General features: G+C 42.1%; 1 protein-coding gene across 1 annotated transcript in view; it reads right to left on the minus strand.

Moving 5' to 3' along the window:
- Positions 1-5,085: 5,085 nt before the first annotated feature.
- The window catches only part of zbtb46 (zinc finger and BTB domain containing 46), a 125,335-nt gene continuing 111,689 nt past the window's right edge, over positions 5,086-18,731 (minus strand). Inside the window, exons 5-9 of the mRNA XM_062053734.1 lie at positions 14,463-14,773; positions 13,159-13,201; positions 12,783-13,064; positions 9,772-9,947; positions 5,086-6,657 (exon numbers count right to left, since the gene is read on the minus strand). Coding sequence (XP_061909718.1) covers positions 6,220-6,657; positions 9,772-9,947; positions 12,783-13,064; positions 13,159-13,201; positions 14,463-14,773 — 1,250 coding nt within the window. The 3' untranslated portion in view covers positions 5,086-6,219. The remainder of the gene's footprint in view (positions 6,658-9,771; positions 9,948-12,782; positions 13,065-13,158; positions 13,202-14,462; positions 14,774-18,731) is intronic.

The following is an 18,731-nucleotide window of genomic DNA, read 5'->3' on the forward strand; positions in this document are numbered from 1 at the left end:
TAGCTGATTGGAGAGCTAGCTTCCGCAGCTGGTGGTTCCATGACGATGACTTGGATTTTGTTTGATGAGCCATTTTACCACTGTGTGACAGCCACTGTTTGGTATATATCTGCAGGTTATATATAGTCCGGTGCGGCAAATATATGTACAAATATTTTTTTCTTCTACAATTTGTTGGGTGTGGCTTAAATTAGACTGACCGTACGTACATGTCCTCTTTAGCGGGGCTGTCCGGGCGGAGTTTCTTAAATGCCTCAAATGTCCGGCATTTTGAGTTAGGGTTGCATGTATTTTCAATCTATGTTCAGGGTTAAGAAGGGGTTAAAAACAAAACAAATTGTGAAGGTGTGCTTGCAAAATTCGTGAGGGAGGGGCAGAGATAGAGAGAGCGAGGGAGTGGAGAGTGATTGATTGAATTTGAGACTTTTATTAGATTGCACAGTACAGTACATATTCCGTACAATTGACTACTAAATGGTAACCCCCGAATAAGTTTTTCAACTTGTAGACTCGGGGTCCATGTTAATCAATTCATGGTAAGACAGACAAGACACCCGGTTTGCTTGTTTTTTTTTTATTGTATCGATTATCGCTTTCCGCCAGTGTTTTGTTTTGTTTATATTTGCCGGGTCAAATTTCTGTCCCCGTTTATTGCGTTTTTATTTTGATTCGCCAAAAGTTTTATCAATGACAATTGCTGCCTCAGTTTGAACTCGGACAAGTTTACCGCGAGGGTCTGTCAAAATAAAGACTTCATGGTAAACACTAAGGTGAGTGTAAAGTCAACATTTTTAACTCCAGTAAATGACTTATTCTAGTCTTTGTGAGTCCATGGAAACTTCACTTTTATCTCCCGCTGGATGCACATCGTTCCAGGATGGAGACAGGTTAGCTGTTAGCTTCAAGCTAACCAGCACCCGAGCAGACTCCTCCACCCCAAAAACATACTTTGCAGGTCAAAAAACGGGGCAATTGTTTGCCTTTTGAAGTGTTGATGTGCAAGGAGTGTTCAAAAGGAGTCTCTTGAAGAAGTGGCTGACAAGTTAGCATCGCTGACAGTGACGTCATCACCGTCATTGTTTACTGAAGCAGAGATGCTGACTGTGAGTTATGATAAATGCGCATACGTCGCCAGGCTCTGCTTTTTATCCATAGATTTATCAGATTACATTTTCTAATAGCAAGGGTGTCAAAAGTGTGCCCCGGAGGCCATTTGCGGCCCACAGCTAATGTTTTAAAAGCCCACGGCACATTCTAAAAATACTATTAAAATAAACAAAAACATAACAAAAGTCAAATATAAAAGCTTAAAGGTGAAATGTAATTAAGAAAAAGTTGCAATGTTGACTAATAAAACAAAGCTGGTTTTTTTTCTTTCAAACTGTCATTGCTCAAAACATATTGAATCAAAATCAATGTTATTATGAATTATTGACCTATCCAAAGTTCCGATTACTTCACATCAAATATTCCAATAAGAAAAATATTTTGGTGGAAGATTTTGCATATTTTGTGTTTGCCATTAAAAACATTGTTTTGTTTGACAAAAAAGGGCGGAAAACAAACAAACAAAAAAACAACATAAAAAAAACTGAAACATTTTGAAATGAGGGAGAGATCTGAAGTTGATGTAGACTCCAGAGTTTTAAGTGTTAAATATAAAATGTATGTATGCCTTGGCACACCATTATCATCATTTCATGACCGAAGCAAAACACATTTTACACCTTTATACTGAAATAAATACATAAGAAAAACTACCAGCCGCGGTAAAGTTTAGATCTATGAAGGAAAGAAGAAAGTGAATGAATGTTTATAACTGAATACATTTACATATGTATACAAATTTGTTTTCTTGCTTTATTTTTTTTTTTAATGAATTAAGTAACGTTTATGACAACCTTTTTCCAAAACACAACATAGAATGTGAGATATAATAGGACAATGCATCCGTTTATAATTTTTTTTCAAAATAAAATATTTTTTATTTTTTTTGTCATAAAAAAATACAATCATGTGTGCTGCAGACTATACTGATCCATATTGATATATAATGTAGGAACCAGAAATATTAATAACAGAAAAAAACAATCCTTTTGTGCGAATGAGTGTAAATGGAGGAGGGAAGTTTTGTGGGTTGATGCACTAATTGTAAGTGTATCTTGTGTTTTTTTATGTTGATTTAATAAAAAATAAAAAAATACAAATTTATAAATATTTTTTTATTTCTTGTGCGGCCCGGTACCAATCGATTCACGGACCGGTACCGGCCCGCGGCCCGGTGTTGCGTACCACTGTTTTAAGACTGTCAATCCACACTGTGAAGTCCTGTGTGTTGTATTGAGCACAGTGCATGTGAAGGACAATGCCGCCCTCTGGTGGACACATGGTTGTACTTCGTTTACAACATAAAGGTCCGTTTGCTACTTATTTCATAGTTCTGGATCTAAAAATGATGTCCACATGTAAAATCACCAACATAAACACAGTAGGGATGTAACCAGTTTCAGCACATTTTGGAACGCACACTTTTAAGCTCCAAAATGTGGGCGTCCTGCATCAGCCTGCTGACGTCACGTCACGAGACTGGAGGCAATTTGATTTCGTTTAGTTCGTGTTTTGGCAGCACTTTCATCCAAATGTATGTTATTTTTACAGAGAATATGAAGAAATGATTAAAATATGTTTGCCTGATGCGTTGTTGCAGGTTCTAGCAACACAACTGAAGGTGTCAGTCAGCCATGAATTGATTAACGTGGACCCCGACTTAAACAAGTTGAAATACTTATTGGGGTGTTACCATTTAGTGGTCAATTGTACGAAATATGTACTGTACTGTACAATCTACTAATAAAAGTTTCAATCAATCAATCAAAAAAAGCCTGCATGTTTCCAAATAATGGGAGTCTTAGCATTATGCACCCCTCCACTCAAACTGACTTGTGCAAAATGAGTGTCATTTGAAGTCATCATTGGAATTAATCTGACTTCTTAGAATGAAGGTGTTGGTCGGAGTTTGGATGGAAAAAAAATAAAAGACTCAAACCAAATGCAATCCTTACAATCAGGAGCAACCTAGAGGGGAGAAAGACTGAGTCAGATCCTGCAAAAAAAACAACAGAGAAATAAAAGCAGCTAAAAAACGAGACAAAAAGAAGGTAAGCCGCTAGTATTTTATTCTGTGTCCTCTTCTACTGATGTTTTCTTCACGAAATTGCACAAAGAAATACAAGTTTTATTTTGTGTATCAAAGAGGAGATGGAAAAAGAAGGGAAGTCCTGGAAAGTTACTTTTATATTTATTTTTTTACTCGTAATGTCTGTTTTAAAGTAATCACGGCGACAAAAGTGATCAAAATAATACTTTTACATGCCTTTATCCACACTGTCTATGCGGGGAAATTGGATGCAGTTCTGTAGATGACGTCACACCAAGAGGGGCGGCATATAGGGTCTGGCAATAGAAAAAGGGGCGTTCGAAGCACAATTAGTTATCTACCAATTACTCAGAAACAAATTAATATTATGGGAAATGACTGCCAGATTCATTTTCTGGAGTAAAAAATACATAAAGAGAACTAGTTCGTGAAATGTTGGTCATCTGATTCTGGATGCTATGGGTCCTTTAATTTAAAAAAAAAAAAAAGAGAACACACATTAGTGATTTCTTTACAGCAGCAATTTAAAAATTTATTGAGACTGATTGGTTTTTGCAAATAATAATAAGCAAATTCTTGCACTTAACATGAAGTTAGAAAGAGATTTGCTGGGCCAACATCACAACTGGAGGCTCAAAAAGTTTGTAAAAATGTTTTGTGAACAGAATTATCCACCAAAGAAATATTTGCACAATAGCACTTCCTCTGCCTCCAACAGAACCAACCAAAAAAAAAAGCAGCACAGTCGTCCTTTTTTGTGGATTAAGCACATTTTGTTACAAACACAAGTTATTGATCATTAATATAAAGTCAGTTTGAACAATATTCCCAGTGAAAAGAAACAAAGCTCAGGCTTCAAGTGCGACTTTGTACAAATCAAAGACCCTCTTAAAGTTGAGAGAAAATAAATAATAATAGTCGTATAAATTGATATTTATATATATGAAGGTATACACACATCAGTCTTAGTAGAAGAACACACTCTAAAGTAAAAAGCGCCAACTTGAAATCTAGCATAGCATCAACTATGGCTTCTTGAAGGATGAGCACATGTCCATGCATCCAACATGTCCAAGAAATCAACACTTCCAGTTTTGCATGGAGTGAAATGAGACAGGTGTGTGAGGACGTTGCTTTGGTTCCACAAAATCAACACAAACATGCAAACAAAAAAACCAACAACGCGGCGGAAAGCAAACTCAAAAGTCGCCATTTTTGATTTGTCTCAAATGTTTCTTGTGATTTGACTCAAGGCCTATCAAGGTAATAATCATAATAATAATAATAATAATAACAATAACAATCAGCCAACTTCTCTCAAGCACAATCACGCAGGTTAAAGGTCATTGAGGCACATATTTGAGGATTGATGGCAGACGGTTTCCTGAAGTACAACCCAGTATGAGGAAGAAGACGAGGTCGAGGTTATGAGAGGAGTGCAAGGCCGGAAAGTAACACACACACACACACACACACACACACACACACACACACACACACACACACACACACACACACACAGCACTGCTATGTGGGCTTCCACACCCACAATAAACATTCATTGAGAGCCGCCCCTTCCATCTTCTTCACAGCTGTCAGATAAAGGAAAGAATAAATAAGTGAAGTGCAGTCATGGCCTCGTGTGCCTTCCCTTTATGCAAATGAGCCATAAAGAGTTGCTAGGTAGAAAAAATGCACAGTTTCTATTTGCATTTCCCCCCTTGATTGTGTGTCATGACCAAAACGCATGCAGCCCTTCATATTCACAATAATAACACTTTGACCAAAGCATGACACAAACCAAACACAACAATATATTAAAAAAGCACCTGCACACACACACGCACACACACACACACACACACACACGCACGCACGCACGCACGCACGCACGCACGCACGCACGCACGCACGCACGCACGCACGCACGCACGCACGCACGCGCGCGCACACACACACACACACACACACACACACACACACACACACACACACACACCGTGGAACAAAAAGCACTTGTTTTTGGTTCGATATCGTGATGCAAAAGCGTGTGCAGAATAAATGTCACCATCGTTACGGTGGACATGTTTCGTCCCCTGCGAGAGAGAAGAATCAAGTGTGACGGAACAAAGCATCGACGATAAGAAGGTCGACCAAAGCCTCCATGGCTTGCTATCCACAACAAGGCAACGTATAAAAGCTGTTTTTGTCCACTGTACAAGATAGAAAATGAAGACAATAAAGCTTAGCATCCAGCACTTAAGAAGAATAATAACAACAACAACAACAACAACAGTAATCATAGTTGGGCTAATCAGAATAAGACGCATCCTTGCATACGTCCCACTCCCACACTCCAGGGAGAGGCCACCACTTGCAGAGTGCACGCTCCTTCAATAAATACCAAAGCAAGCAAAATGGCCGTGGGAACCTTCAACAATCTGGCGTGGCCGAGAAGAACAGAAAGGAAAAGGCGACAAAGGCGGCCGTCCCAGCACAGAGGTTGTCCCGCCTGGTGCGCACCTGTCAGAGGCGACCCCGGGGGACCAGACTGGGTGCTAACAGTCGGCAGGACCGTGAAGAAGGTGGCGGCGCTCGCCAAGATGGAGGTCAAACGTGAAGCCAGGGTCCGAGAGGAGCTTGGAGGTTAAAGTGCAAGTCTGTGGCAGTGGGACTCGTCTCCTCCCGTGGGGCTTTGCGGTCCATTCACATCTCCTCTCACGTCGGAGGGCCCACCGTTACCATGGCGATTGTGACGGCGAACACACAACGTTGAGTCGAGAGCTTTCACGACAACAACAAGAAGACGACTTCAGTAGGCGAGAAGCAGAAAGAAGCTTTTCCCTCCGCCATCTTGTCACCGTGTGTGTGTGTGTGTGTGTGTGTGTGTGTGTGTGTGTGTGTGTGTGTGTGTGTGTGTGTGTGTGTGTGTGTGTGTGTGTGTGTGTACTAACTATTCATAAACTGCCCCCCAATCCGGCCAGCGAGAGGAGAAAGGAGGCCTGCAAGATCCCAGAAGGTCTGCGGACTCGGTTGTGATCCCAAAGAAGACTCCATGACTTCTAGGAGATCCAAGCAAAGTCTTTCTCACTGCCGTTCTGGTGCTCGCCTTCCTGCGCCGAGGAGTCGCTCTCCTCCTTCTCAGTGTCCAGCGCTCGGCGAGTCTGGCCCGCCATCCCAGAGTCCTTCCACTTGGCCGCCGCCTCCTCCTCCCCCTCGCCCACCAGCTCTCCGTCGCCTTCCGCCATCATCTCCTCTTCGCCGTCGCCGTCGCACTCCGCCTGGTCGTCGTGGAAGCGATCGACCGGGTAGAGCTCTTCCTCGGGAGAGATGTCTCCTCCCGCCTCGCCGCTGTGATCCAGCAGCGCCGCCATTCCTCGACCGGAGCAGTCGGCGCAGACGCCGTGGCGGCGGGAGCCGTGTTTGATTCCCACGCTGGCGGCCGACATGAAGACGCGGCTGCACACTTTGCACACGTACTTCTTGTCCTTGCTGTGCACCTGTGAGGTGGAAACATCAACAAGTCCCTCAGAAACGTGGTAAGGTGTGGACGTGATATTACGTCATCACTACTCTTGGACAAAAGTATTGGGACAGCACTCAGAGGAGCTAAAACTGCTTCCACCAAATCATTGAAGTTGAATATTTTGGGATTGGTAAATAAAATGCTTGAATGTTCTCTATAACCAACATCATGTATTAATTTAGCTTACCTTTTTGTGTACTTTTGTAGTTATTTCCCCATATTTCTGCACAATAACTCAGATATGGTAACACTAGCAAGCAGCAGATAATAAGTGATTTTTGTTCCAATACATATTTTGCTTTATTCATTATTTTTTTAATTTTTTTGCTACTTTATGTTGCATATTTTTTTGTTTTCATTTCATTATCTGTTATTGCACACAAAAATGTGATTACTTATTCCCTGTGAATGTCTACTCCGTCTATTTGTATTTGTGTTTGACTTTCCCTTCCACTGTTACCAAATAGCTATATTCTAGTTGTACTGAGATTCAAAGATAGTCTGTTTTTGTCTAACTAACTTTATGTCCTTTGTAACTTTACGAATGTCTTTTATATAGAGATTGAACAATTTTGGTCCGAGTATTGATCCCTGGGGTACACCACAGGATATTTTCAGCTTGCCTATCTTCACGTATTGCTTCCTGTTGGTTAAGTAGCTTCTTATCCAGTTTAAGACCAACCCTTTGATGCCATAACGTTCTAATTTGTTGGTTAAAATTTGACTAACTGTGTCAAATGTTTTGATGAATCCATAAATACTGCAGCTGCACACTGTTTGCTATCTATCGCATTGGTAATGTTTTCCATTAGTTGAAATGTTGGCTCTGTATCCAAAATGGTTCTGTGCAAATGTTCCACTTTTTTTTCATGAATTTGTCCAATCTGTTAAGTGTGAACTGCCCTTTTTTTGTGACCGTTCACAATCATCATGGAAGACATGACGACAGATGTATTTTTTTTGTATTGCATTCTAAATATGAAATAGACGTAAATAAATGTTCACTTAAAGCGGAGCCACTGGGAGCTCCTCTATTCCGCCCATAAAATATAATAACCATTCAAAAAGCTCTAACAATAGTGACTTGAATATTAACCAAGTATGAGTGATATTGTTATTATAAGCGCTAACGCAGACAAACTATTTATAGTGGCGACGTGATTACTCCCTGTGTGGCGATGTTTACATCATCGAGTGGTCTGCTGCTTCCTCGCTCCTTGGAAGTTTATCCAAGATCATAAATTATGCATCTCACCTGGAAAGTAGATGGCTGAGGATATAATCCAACAAGTTGGGATACTTTGACAGTCATTTAGGACCTGGAACTGGCGAGAACGACATGAAAAGCGCTTGTTTTCTCCCCTACCCCGAATATATGAAGATTATAGCAATCGGCATCTTAATGAGAGCGGACCTTGTACAGTACGTAATGTTTTATTATGTTTGTTGGCTCTTATAAAGTCTGCAGTGACTAATAATCTGTGATGAAGAAAAAAAAGAGCAAATGTGATGCGTTTTTGAAATTATTGCTTAAAATGATCCAAATACGTAAATATGAAATGTTGTAATAAATGTCCCTTATTACATATATACTTACACCATGTATATAAAACATCAATGGAGGTGTTTGGATATTTTTTTAGGGGCTATATAGGCAGAATTTAACTGCTTCCATAGGCTCCATTGTAAGCAGACTTTTGATCGCATTTACTTAATATTTAGAATTCATTAAAAAAAAATCCATCCCTTGTCAAGTCTTTCATAATGATTGTGAATGATAGGCAACATTCCAAAGAAAGTGCAGTTCCCCTTTAAACAGTTTGTCAATAAAACTGTGAAAATCAGGAAACAGATTTGTAGTTTATAAATTGGTGTTTGTCTCCAGTCTTATAAATTGGTCTGACTTTTGCTATTTTAATTTTATCTGGGAATTTGCCCATTTGAAATGATAGGTTAGTGGTATATTATTAAAGGTTCCAAGATCTGTTTGGGATTCAGGAGCAAATAAAAGAGTGGAATCTCAACTTGGGCTGTGAACGTTTCAATGGATTATAACTGTAATTAGCAGGGGTGTCCAAAGTGTGGCTATTTGCGGCCAGCATCTACATTTTTAACAGTGCATGGCAAATTCTAAAAATACTATTAAAAAATATTAAAAAGTAGAATAGAAGAGCAAACAGGTGAAATGTACCTGAACAAGTTACAATGTGGACTCTAATAACACAAAGTTGCTATGCTGGCTGGTTTTTTCTTTAAAACTGACATCGCTAAACAATAATAATGAATTAAAATCAGAATGATGAAATAATCCACTTTGAAATATTCTTTGGGGAAAGTATTGCATATTGTGTGTTTGACATATAAAAACAAGTGTTATTTGACAAAAAGGCCATAAAACAAACAAATAATTACAAAACTTATAATCAAGTCGATCGAGAAATTTAAGCGTTGAAAGTATTAAAAAAGGTATGACTTATTTTTAACATGTTTAAGAATGGGGCTCCCTTTGCATCCCCAAGAAATGTATTTAAAAACAAACAAACCTGTCATTACTAAATAATAATGATTTAAAATCGATGATGTTATGAATTATTGACCTATTTAAGGCCCTAATTGTTTCACATCAAATAATCCACTCAAATTTGTATTTTTATTTTTTCATGACTGAACGCTGGGATCAAATTTGAGGAGAGCCCCAAAGGTAAAAATATTGTATAGATATTGAAAATGAAAAATATCAAATTTTTTCCTTGTGCAGTCCTCAGTGGAATAAGTTTGGACACCCCTGATATTGAGAATAACTTTCCAGGAATCGGTCCGACTATAAAGCAAGGAACTTTCAAATACTGTATGTTTAAAATGCAAGTCGATGTAGTTGATTTAGTCAATGTGACTTGTGTTCACATCACACACCCAAGACGCCTCAGAGGGGCATCTTGATGACGTCATCATGTAATGACCTGCAAACAATCTTCTGCTTTTTCTCTGTTTTGCCATTTCACACATGGGTGTGCTGCAGAAGAGTGGGAAGGCCTTTTCTGCTGGTGCTAGTCTGCGCCCTAGTGGTGATGACAGCAAATACACTCACCAGCGTGTGCCTCTTCATGTGCTCCCTCCTGGTGAACTTCTTGCCACAGATCTCACACGGGTACGGCCTCTCGCCGGTGTGGGAGCGCATGTGCCTCTTCAGGATGCACTGGTGCATGGCAGAGAAACTGCAGTAGGGGCACTTGAACTTTTTGCGGATCACCGTGAAGTCATTCACTGCAGCGACAAAAGGGGAAGAGAGGTAGGAGGGGAAGATTAGAGTCCAATGAGGCGCTTTTAAAGAAACCCAGACATCACTTTCCAGTTATTACATTTAATTAGCGGCATGGTGGACAAAAATGTATCATCAATTCCCATGGCCACCCTGATCCCCAGTCAAAGCTACAGTTGCCCTGGCAACCGCTCTTCCAGTCTACACTAAAGCATGGAAAGAAAAGATAGTATAAACACTGGCTCTACATTCAGTCTGCTTTAGATGCTCCACAAGGTCTGTGCGACACAAACAAACACACAGGCTGACGGCGGGGAAATAAAAGCCACACAAAGGAATGGTGGAGGAGAGTCAAAACAAATACTTGGGTAAAGGTCGGGTAAGGTAAAGTGTCCAGTCTAGCCGTTAACCATTAAATATCCAGTACATTTAAGAGAAATGATTACCTCCATCATCACAATGACTTCTGTTGAGTAAAGCAAAGAATAAAAGAAAAACACACAAAAACATGCAAGTACACACAAACAGGACTGACATATTTAGAGTTAGTAGTTGTGCGATTGTGTGAAAGCATCCTTTATCCACAGCATAAAAAACCACAAGCCACAAATTTGCGTTTTCATCATCGTTTAATTGCAACATTCAAATTCTCCTGTTTAGAAAAGTACATCTTTTTTACACAGCACCTTTTGCAAAGGGAAATATTCACAGCAACATGGACTCAAAAAAAAGTCACTCGGAATTGTCTGCTTCCTGATTAGTTCCTGACTTCTTTGAGCGTTTCAGCTGCTGTCCAGGACACCGAGTGCTACCTGAGAAATGGGATTTTTTTTGTGTGTGAGAGGTTTGGCATGTCGGCAGCTGCAGTCCAAAATCTATCAGTTTCCTGTTGTCACTCACTCTGCTTCTATTGGGCACATGGAAGCACGATTACATGTTCGTACCTCAATCCTGATGAGTACGATCTCCTTTTCAAGTTACAGAGTAAAGATGGCTGTAAACTCTTAGAGAACGTCTTTGGCAGAAAGCAGTGTGGTTGAAATAAAAACACACGCTCTCTGCCATTCCTGCCTTTTGCCTCTTCATACACCTCATTTTCTTCCTTCTATGACCACACCATTATCTTCCCGCTCCAGTGACATCACCGAACCCATCTGGTCTAAAGAGCACCTGTCCCCACTTCTGCTTTCCATTAGGGGTCAAAGGTTAAGGAGGGCTGTTCCCATGAAAGACTAATTACTACTCAACTCCCACCGCTTTCTACGGCTATAGGCCTGTGTCCACATGGGAAGATTGTGGGATCAATACATAGTCACGTCCAACCATGTAATACGTGAGCCACACCCACAGGTGGCACTGTAAGCAGACGGGAACACACCGAAAGTATAGAAGAAGAAGGAGCACCTGTGTGTAAAGTCTCCAAAGCAACAGAAGAAGATGATGATGGCAAGAGGAGCAAGTGCACTGGGAGTTACGTTCAATACAAGACAGCTTGTCTCAATTCCTTCTCCAAAAGTGGTGTTGGTCGTCCACATGACCACGACAAGACGGCCTTGTTAGATGGATGACAGGCCAGAACCGTACAAACGTCACCGCTCCCAACCTGAAAACCTTCCCGTGTGGACATGGCCAACGTAAGACCCCCAGATGTGGGACAGGAGAGATGGACAGAGAGAAGATGACACCACCCTCCCCCCACCTGACTGCTACCACCCTATTGTTGTTTTAGTCCTCTTTGTCCCGTCCAGCCTTTCCATCTGCGGAGTGTGAGACTTCAAAGGGGGCCAGCTTAGCTTATTAGTGGTGACGGAGGGCAAGCTTGTACTAGTCCTGCACCTGGAGGCGGACTAGGCAGACATGAGCGTCCTTCTAAATGTCCATTTTGAAAGCATCTTTTGTGCAAACAGCTGTGCAGTGCACTTGATGTCCTGCATGTGGTGGGGTTGTGTGGAGCGCTGAGCCAGTAGGTTGTGCTCTTCTAACTTATTCAGATAGAAATGCTTGGATAAGGAATGAAGAGTTATGTGGTTTTGGTTGCGCCCTCAAACCCCCCTCCCTCCACTTGACAACTAAGCCCTGTCTCCCCACCTGGCACCGCAACCTGAAGTGATTCATGGCGACACGAGTCTTATCAGTGCTGACTTTAACTACCGAAAATGTACATTTGTTCAAATTTAATAAGACAAGCTTTGGAAAGCTATTATTCCAATTTATATGAACTACTCTCATGTCATAATGAATTAAGTTCAGTTGTAATAAAAAAGAGTGAAAATAGATGGAATTGTAAGAGAGTCTTGCCTTCACTGGCATGGATTGCTGGTTCTAATTTTAAAAACACTCTTAGTTCTCCACATCCACGATGCTACGGTTACTTCTTTCAACTTTCATCTGTTCAGAAAACCTCCATGGATGATCTTCAGCCCCGCCCTGAGACATTTCCATCCCATTGTCTCCCCTGAGCACAACTCCTGGCACGGCCCCCACCTGACAGCACACTTTAACGTGCGTGGCCAAGTTCTTCTGGGTGCTAAAAGACTTTGCACAGGCCGGGCAGATGTGGCCTCTCTCTTTGGAGTGCACTGATGAGAGGTGCCTGTGCAGGTCTGTGCGGTCCCTGAAATGCTTCAAACAGTACACACACTGCATCAGCTTCTTCTTGAAGTGAATGGTCTTCTCGTGGCGGTCGGCGTTGGACTTGAGGGTGAAACTGGCCGGGCACTGCGAGCACAGGTAGCGTGCGGCAGCGGGCTCGACCACGGTGGGGCGATACAGAGACTGGGGATAGTGGAGGAACTGGGACTGGGACTGATGGTGAGGCTGGTTGTATAGACTTTGCATACCTGACCAGTCCAAGGACATGGCCATGAGAGACACGGTGTGGCGGTACTCGTGCTCCCTGAGATGGTCCAGACTGCTGAACAGCCGTTTGCACAGAGAGCAAGCAAACCCCTGCGAGGTCCAGGCACCGGGCTCTGGTAGGACGTCTGATCGAGCCTCCGTGCCCGGCACTGCCAGCCCTTCTATCGCTCTGGAAGCCGTGAATGTAGGGACTGTTAAACCAGAAGCACAACTCCCTTTGGCCATCTGATCCCTCTCACTGGGAGACTGGTCACCTTCCAAGGCTGAACAGCACAGAGAGAAGGAATGCATTTTTAGAGAAATACACCACTCTATCCAATCTGAAAGGACATATCATTGAAGGTCTTGGTCTGTTACCTGAGTTGTATTCCTCCTGATCTTCTTTGTCTTTCCCACCATCCTGAAAGCAGAGAACACCACGTCACGCCACACACATTTTAAGAGAGTGTATGAGAGGCAGTCTGGGCATGCAGGATGCAGGCAGATGAGACAAGCTGTGAACATAACAAGACATGAATACAGAAATTGTTTTGGATGAAAACCTAGCTTGAGCGGCAGTAACAATATCTCACGCAGCAACTCTCTTGTCTAAACTGCATCCCTACCCCCTCCTCACCAGGAGAAGAACACCACACACTGGGCAAACAGATGGCTTGTCCGCAGAAATGCTTGTTAAGAATCAAATACTCCTCCTAAAGGCTCACTTACCCAAACGCACAGACTGGCACAGGAATCACAGTCGGCCACACCACACGGTCATACTCACACACGCCCACACGGACACTGAAGAGAACAAACAATTTCTTGGGCTGCAGGAGCAAACCTTTCATTGTCTTTTAGTATTGATTGCACCTATTTGCTAGCACACGCTGACTGACTGTCGCGGTAGCCACATTAGCGCTTAGGGCCTAGCTATATGAAAAGATGGTATGAAAAAAAATAAATGGATAACGAATTAGAAATCTGGAAAGAAAGAAAAAGTGAACAGACAAATTCCAAACAGAAAAAGACATTAAAGGGCCGTTCACACATGAACCGTGTCCCAGCGTTGGCAGAAAGCCTTCCTCGACACGTTTGAAACACGGTGCAGACGCAGATTGGGGCGGTAGTACCACGGGTCTCCCCAAAAGACGAGGGAGGCTTCCACCATCTACTCTGCATCAGTGTAGCTCCTTGATGAGCGAGTGATGCTTCCGTGTTTAACTCTGCCACCTCAGTGTAGTTACAGTCTTCACACCGTGATGACTGGCGGATTTGTCTGTGTTGACATCACCAAACTTACGGTGTCGTTCTTTACACGGCGAAAGGGGTTTTGAACATGGTCCATTTTGAACCGCCAATAAAAACGTACACTTTTTTGGAAAGGCGAAATGCAGAGCCGCCATGAATACCTTATCTAAGCGGCAAGGTGTGAACGACCCTTATGAGGGGATTGAGGGAGGATTGTGTGTAGAAAGTGTCTTGATTACAACATGCCTGCCTGCCTTCACACCACAGGTCACTTTCTACTCCATCATCACTCATCCCCCTGCAGACACGGTGAGGCAGTCCCCCGGATGCTCTCCTTCACTCGCAAGAATCAAAGTTTGATCCAAGTGGAGGAGTGGTACCCAGAGGACAGCCTCTGCCTCTGGAGTGGAGCCAGGACTCTTTTTGCTTACCTCGGGCAAGGTGGAGAGCGCCGGGCCCTCAGGGGCCTCTTCCACTTCCATGTCTAGGATGTCCGAGTGCAACAGGAATGCCCCTGTCCGCAAACCAGGAGCCTCCAGGGGCCGGGGCTCAGTGGGGTGCAGTGGAGTGGGTGGACGAAAGGATGATGTTGATGATGGCGGTAACGGTGGAGGTGTTGGTGGAAGATGAGGAGGAAGAAGAGTAGGAGGAGGAGGAGAAGATCCAGCCCCGTGTTTGTTATGAATAGTGGCCCCTGTGGCCCCTGGCCGGAGTGTGCTGCAGTAGTTGTTGGAGCGGAGCCCTGAGGAGCACAGGAAACGAGTCTCACCCACCCACTCACGTACAACTGCATACTCTGCTAGCAGCTGGCCACCAGAACATAACGGGAGAGAGTGGGCAGGAGGGGTGTGTGGGGTGGTGGTGGTGGTGGTGAGGGGGTGGGAGGGAGGGTGGGGGGGGCAAAGAGGCTGCCAGTGCTGCACTATCAAACACCATGGAGAGGGGGAGGAAGAACAATTCTGAAGTTTCACTTTCCACCAAGCAGCCGAGGGGAAAGGGCTTCTCTTCTCTCTCTTTTCCATTTGCTCCTCTGCTCTCCTTCTCCTTCCACCCACATGCATGCACACAAGATGGCAAAGTGTGTGTGTGTGTGTCTACGCATATGAGTGTGTGTGCTTTGCAAGAGTGTGCTTGAGCTTTGTGGGTGAGTAAAATGCATATACGGAGAGGGCTTGAGGATCCTCTGTAGCATGGAGGGAGATTGTTTTGGAGACATGCCATCTTGCAGCTCAACTGAAGACTTTCGTTGCTCGCAGGGCAAAAGGACATCCACTAGGGAGGATGTTTACCAGCAACAAGTTCACACTCAAAGAATTAAAAGTAAATCGCAGACCTTCCTTTAACTATTCTCACATTTCCTGCTCAGCCTTTACTCTGTATTCCTATTCATTAGCGCGGACTGCACTGCACTGTGGATTGTGAGTGTGCAGGAATATGTGCCCACGTAGGCAGCAGTTATGCAGTGGCTGAGCCGTTCATTGCCCTCCTCTACACAATGGATAGAATCGTACCACGCTGAAGCTTGACCGTGGACGGATTCCTGGAATGCTGAACACCGCACCCGACACTCCCACTTACTTGGAACTCCCATTCTCTAGCCCACCTATGGCGGCAACAGGAGGCGCAACACAGAGAGGAAGGAGGTCACAGCCAAGGAAAGAGTTTGTGAGGAGCAATATTAAAGATACACACACACACAATTCATTAGGTGAATGTGCACAAGCTAATGTGATCCATGACGAGATCTTTACAAAAAAGTAAAGTTAAAAACAACCGAGCACTATTTGTATTATGTCATCAGTAGTGTGCATTTGGTGTACAATATAGTAGAAGGTGAGTGAATAGTCGATTTTGCAATTAGAAGGAAACAATACAATATTATGCAATGAATGGCAAATATTGGCACAAAATTGACTACAAGCTTGGGAGGACTGAATTGAATTGGGAATTATTTGAGGAATAGAACAATTGGAGAGATATCCTGACTCTTAAATATTTTCTAACTCAAGAGTTTTAATGACTTTCTCTATAATTAAGGGTGCCCTCAATGCTGACAAAATCGGCGCTTATTTCATAGTTATGGACCTAAAAATTATGTTTACCCCAAAAATAGACACAGTAGTGATTTTAGGCTGATTTTCGAACCAGTTTCAGCACATTTTGGAACACCCACTTTTAGATAAAAAATGTGGACATCCTGCATTAGCCTGCTGATGTCACTTACAGCAGACTGGAGGCAATATTGTATTGCTTAGTACGTGTTTTGGTAGCATCTTCCTCCTGAATCATGTTATTTTTGCGCAGAAATATGTCTGCCAGATAAATTGTTGTAGGTTGTAGCAATACAAGTAAAGGGGCCAGTCAAATGATGGTAATATGAGGAAAGTATGGACCTCTCCACTCAAATTGACTGGTGCAAAATGGGACAAACCAAGCGAGAGGAGTGTAATTTTCAGCGATCCTTTTAATGCAGGATTACGGTTTTGCTCAGAGTTTGAATGGAAAAAAATTTAAAAGACTCAAGTCAGATGCAATCCCAAAAATCAGGAGCACTCTCGAGGGGAGAAGCACTGAGTCAGGACCCACAAAACAACGGAGAACGGAGAGAAAAAACGAGAGTAAAAGAAGATAAACCACTAGTATTTTATTTTGCGTCCTCTTCTACTGATGTTTTCCTTAATATGCTTGAGGGAATGCTTAAAGAGCATGAGGAAACACATCCTATGGTGCCAATGGAAGAGCAGAGAAGTCTGGAAATGCAACAAAAACATGCAAGTAAATGATCAAAATAATAGTTTTTCATTCCTTCATCCACACTGTCTATGCGGGAATATAGGCTCCATTTCTGTAGATGATGTCACACCAAGAGGGGGCGGCATATCAGGTGTGGCCATGGAAAGGTAACGTTCCAAGCACTGTTAATTTTGATAGCAGTTTTTTTATTTAGTTTTAGTTATAGTCTTTTAGTTTTAGACCACGTTTACACTGCAAGACAAAGTGGCCCAAATCTGATTTTTTTTTAGATCTGATTTTTTCCAGGTGACTGTTTACACTGCATGTAAAATGTCATTTTGATCAGACTCCAGTGTAAACATGCACAGGCCCCAATGTGGCCCCAATGTGGTCTTAACGTCACTTGCAAGCATACTTCAATAAAGTGAAAACAAAGGAAGTTGACCGGGAGGAAGTCACTACTACTACAAAATAAAATACAAGTCGCAACACCTTAAAAATGTGAAAGTAAATGAAAGTAATATAATGTATGAATGGATGTATATAGTGTAATAAATATGGGAGGGTTGTATTCTTTTTATGGCTGTTAAGTAGAGGAGACATGGACATCAGCGTGGATCTACGTGAGCTTTATTTTTCAACTCACATGTAAGCAAATGCACCACAGCGTCAATTGCTGTCTTTCAAGAAATGCTATTTCTTAAAAATACAAATATATATACATATATTACATACAGCCTATTATTTGCACACTATTGACAAATGATGCCCCAATAATTTGGTCGTCTTAAATACACTTTGCTCGCTGAAACCGGATGTTGTGATGAAATATCCATTTCCGCTGGCGACTGCGTCTTTCCGGCGCATACAAGTGACGTAGCTCACCCAAAGCGGACGAAAAAGTCACGTTCAGGTCACATTCAGGTCGCATTGCGTTTAAAATGAATTCACATTTGAAAAAATCTGATTCGGATGTGGCTTGAATCTGATGCCAAAAGATGAGATTTGAAGCACTTTGGAGCGTTTAGTCTGGCAAAAAAATCAGATCTGTCACTTGAGGGCAAAAAAATCAGATTTGGTGTGCAGAGTAAATTAGTCAACGAAATTACACAACATTTTAGTGAGCTAAAATTACAGTAAATTTAGTCGACTAAAATATAAAGTATACAAGATAAAGCCTCTTTAAAGTAAATGTGAAAGCACTTTTATTTAGCCTACTTGCAAAGCATTTGTTTACAACAATAATAGCATGATATTCATGAATGATATTCAGAAATGATGTAGATAGTCCCTTTTTGCTCCACAGGTCAAAGCCAATAAATATCTTTGAAGCTCTTTTTCCATTTTTTCTTGTATGCAACGACTGTGGCAAAGCAGGTATGTACGTGTGTTATGAAACGGAATTATAAGCGGGAGGAACCGGAAGCAGCAAATAATAAATGTCCACTTCAAATAAATAAATAGAAAACGCTGCATCCACTTACTCTTTTAGTGGCGTGTGTGATGTAAGTGTAAGATATACCCCAAGGTTTACACATATTACGATGTGCTACATGTTAAATTCATACCTTTTGGTTTTGGTGGCGAAAAATTCAACGTCCTTACCTCACAAAGAAAAGCATCTGGATGGCTCTCCTTTGTAACTAATTCCCGGCCCCTCTCTCATATGTACGCTGTTAAAGAGCTGTGATTGGATATATTCCCAACTTTTCCTATCTACAAGACAAAATTAAATATGACTGGATTTTGTTTCTGTCAACATTTTCATTTCATTTCTATTCATTGACTAAAATGTCTGTTAATTTTGTTATCGTCTTAGCCAACATGCATTTGTTTTTATTTGTTATCGTCTTATTTTCATCAGGGGAAAATAGATTGTTGGCAATAACTAAGAGAAAAAAAATTGGTTCCGAGTACAGATATTTATCCACCCATTACTAAAAAACAAATGGGTATTATGGGGCGGC

The sequence above is a fragment of the Entelurus aequoreus genome, linkage group LG07 (genome assembly GCF_033978785.1).
Source record: "Entelurus aequoreus isolate RoL-2023_Sb linkage group LG07, RoL_Eaeq_v1.1, whole genome shotgun sequence".
In the NCBI taxonomy this organism is placed as follows: Eukaryota; Metazoa; Chordata; class Actinopteri; order Syngnathiformes; family Syngnathidae; genus Entelurus; species Entelurus aequoreus.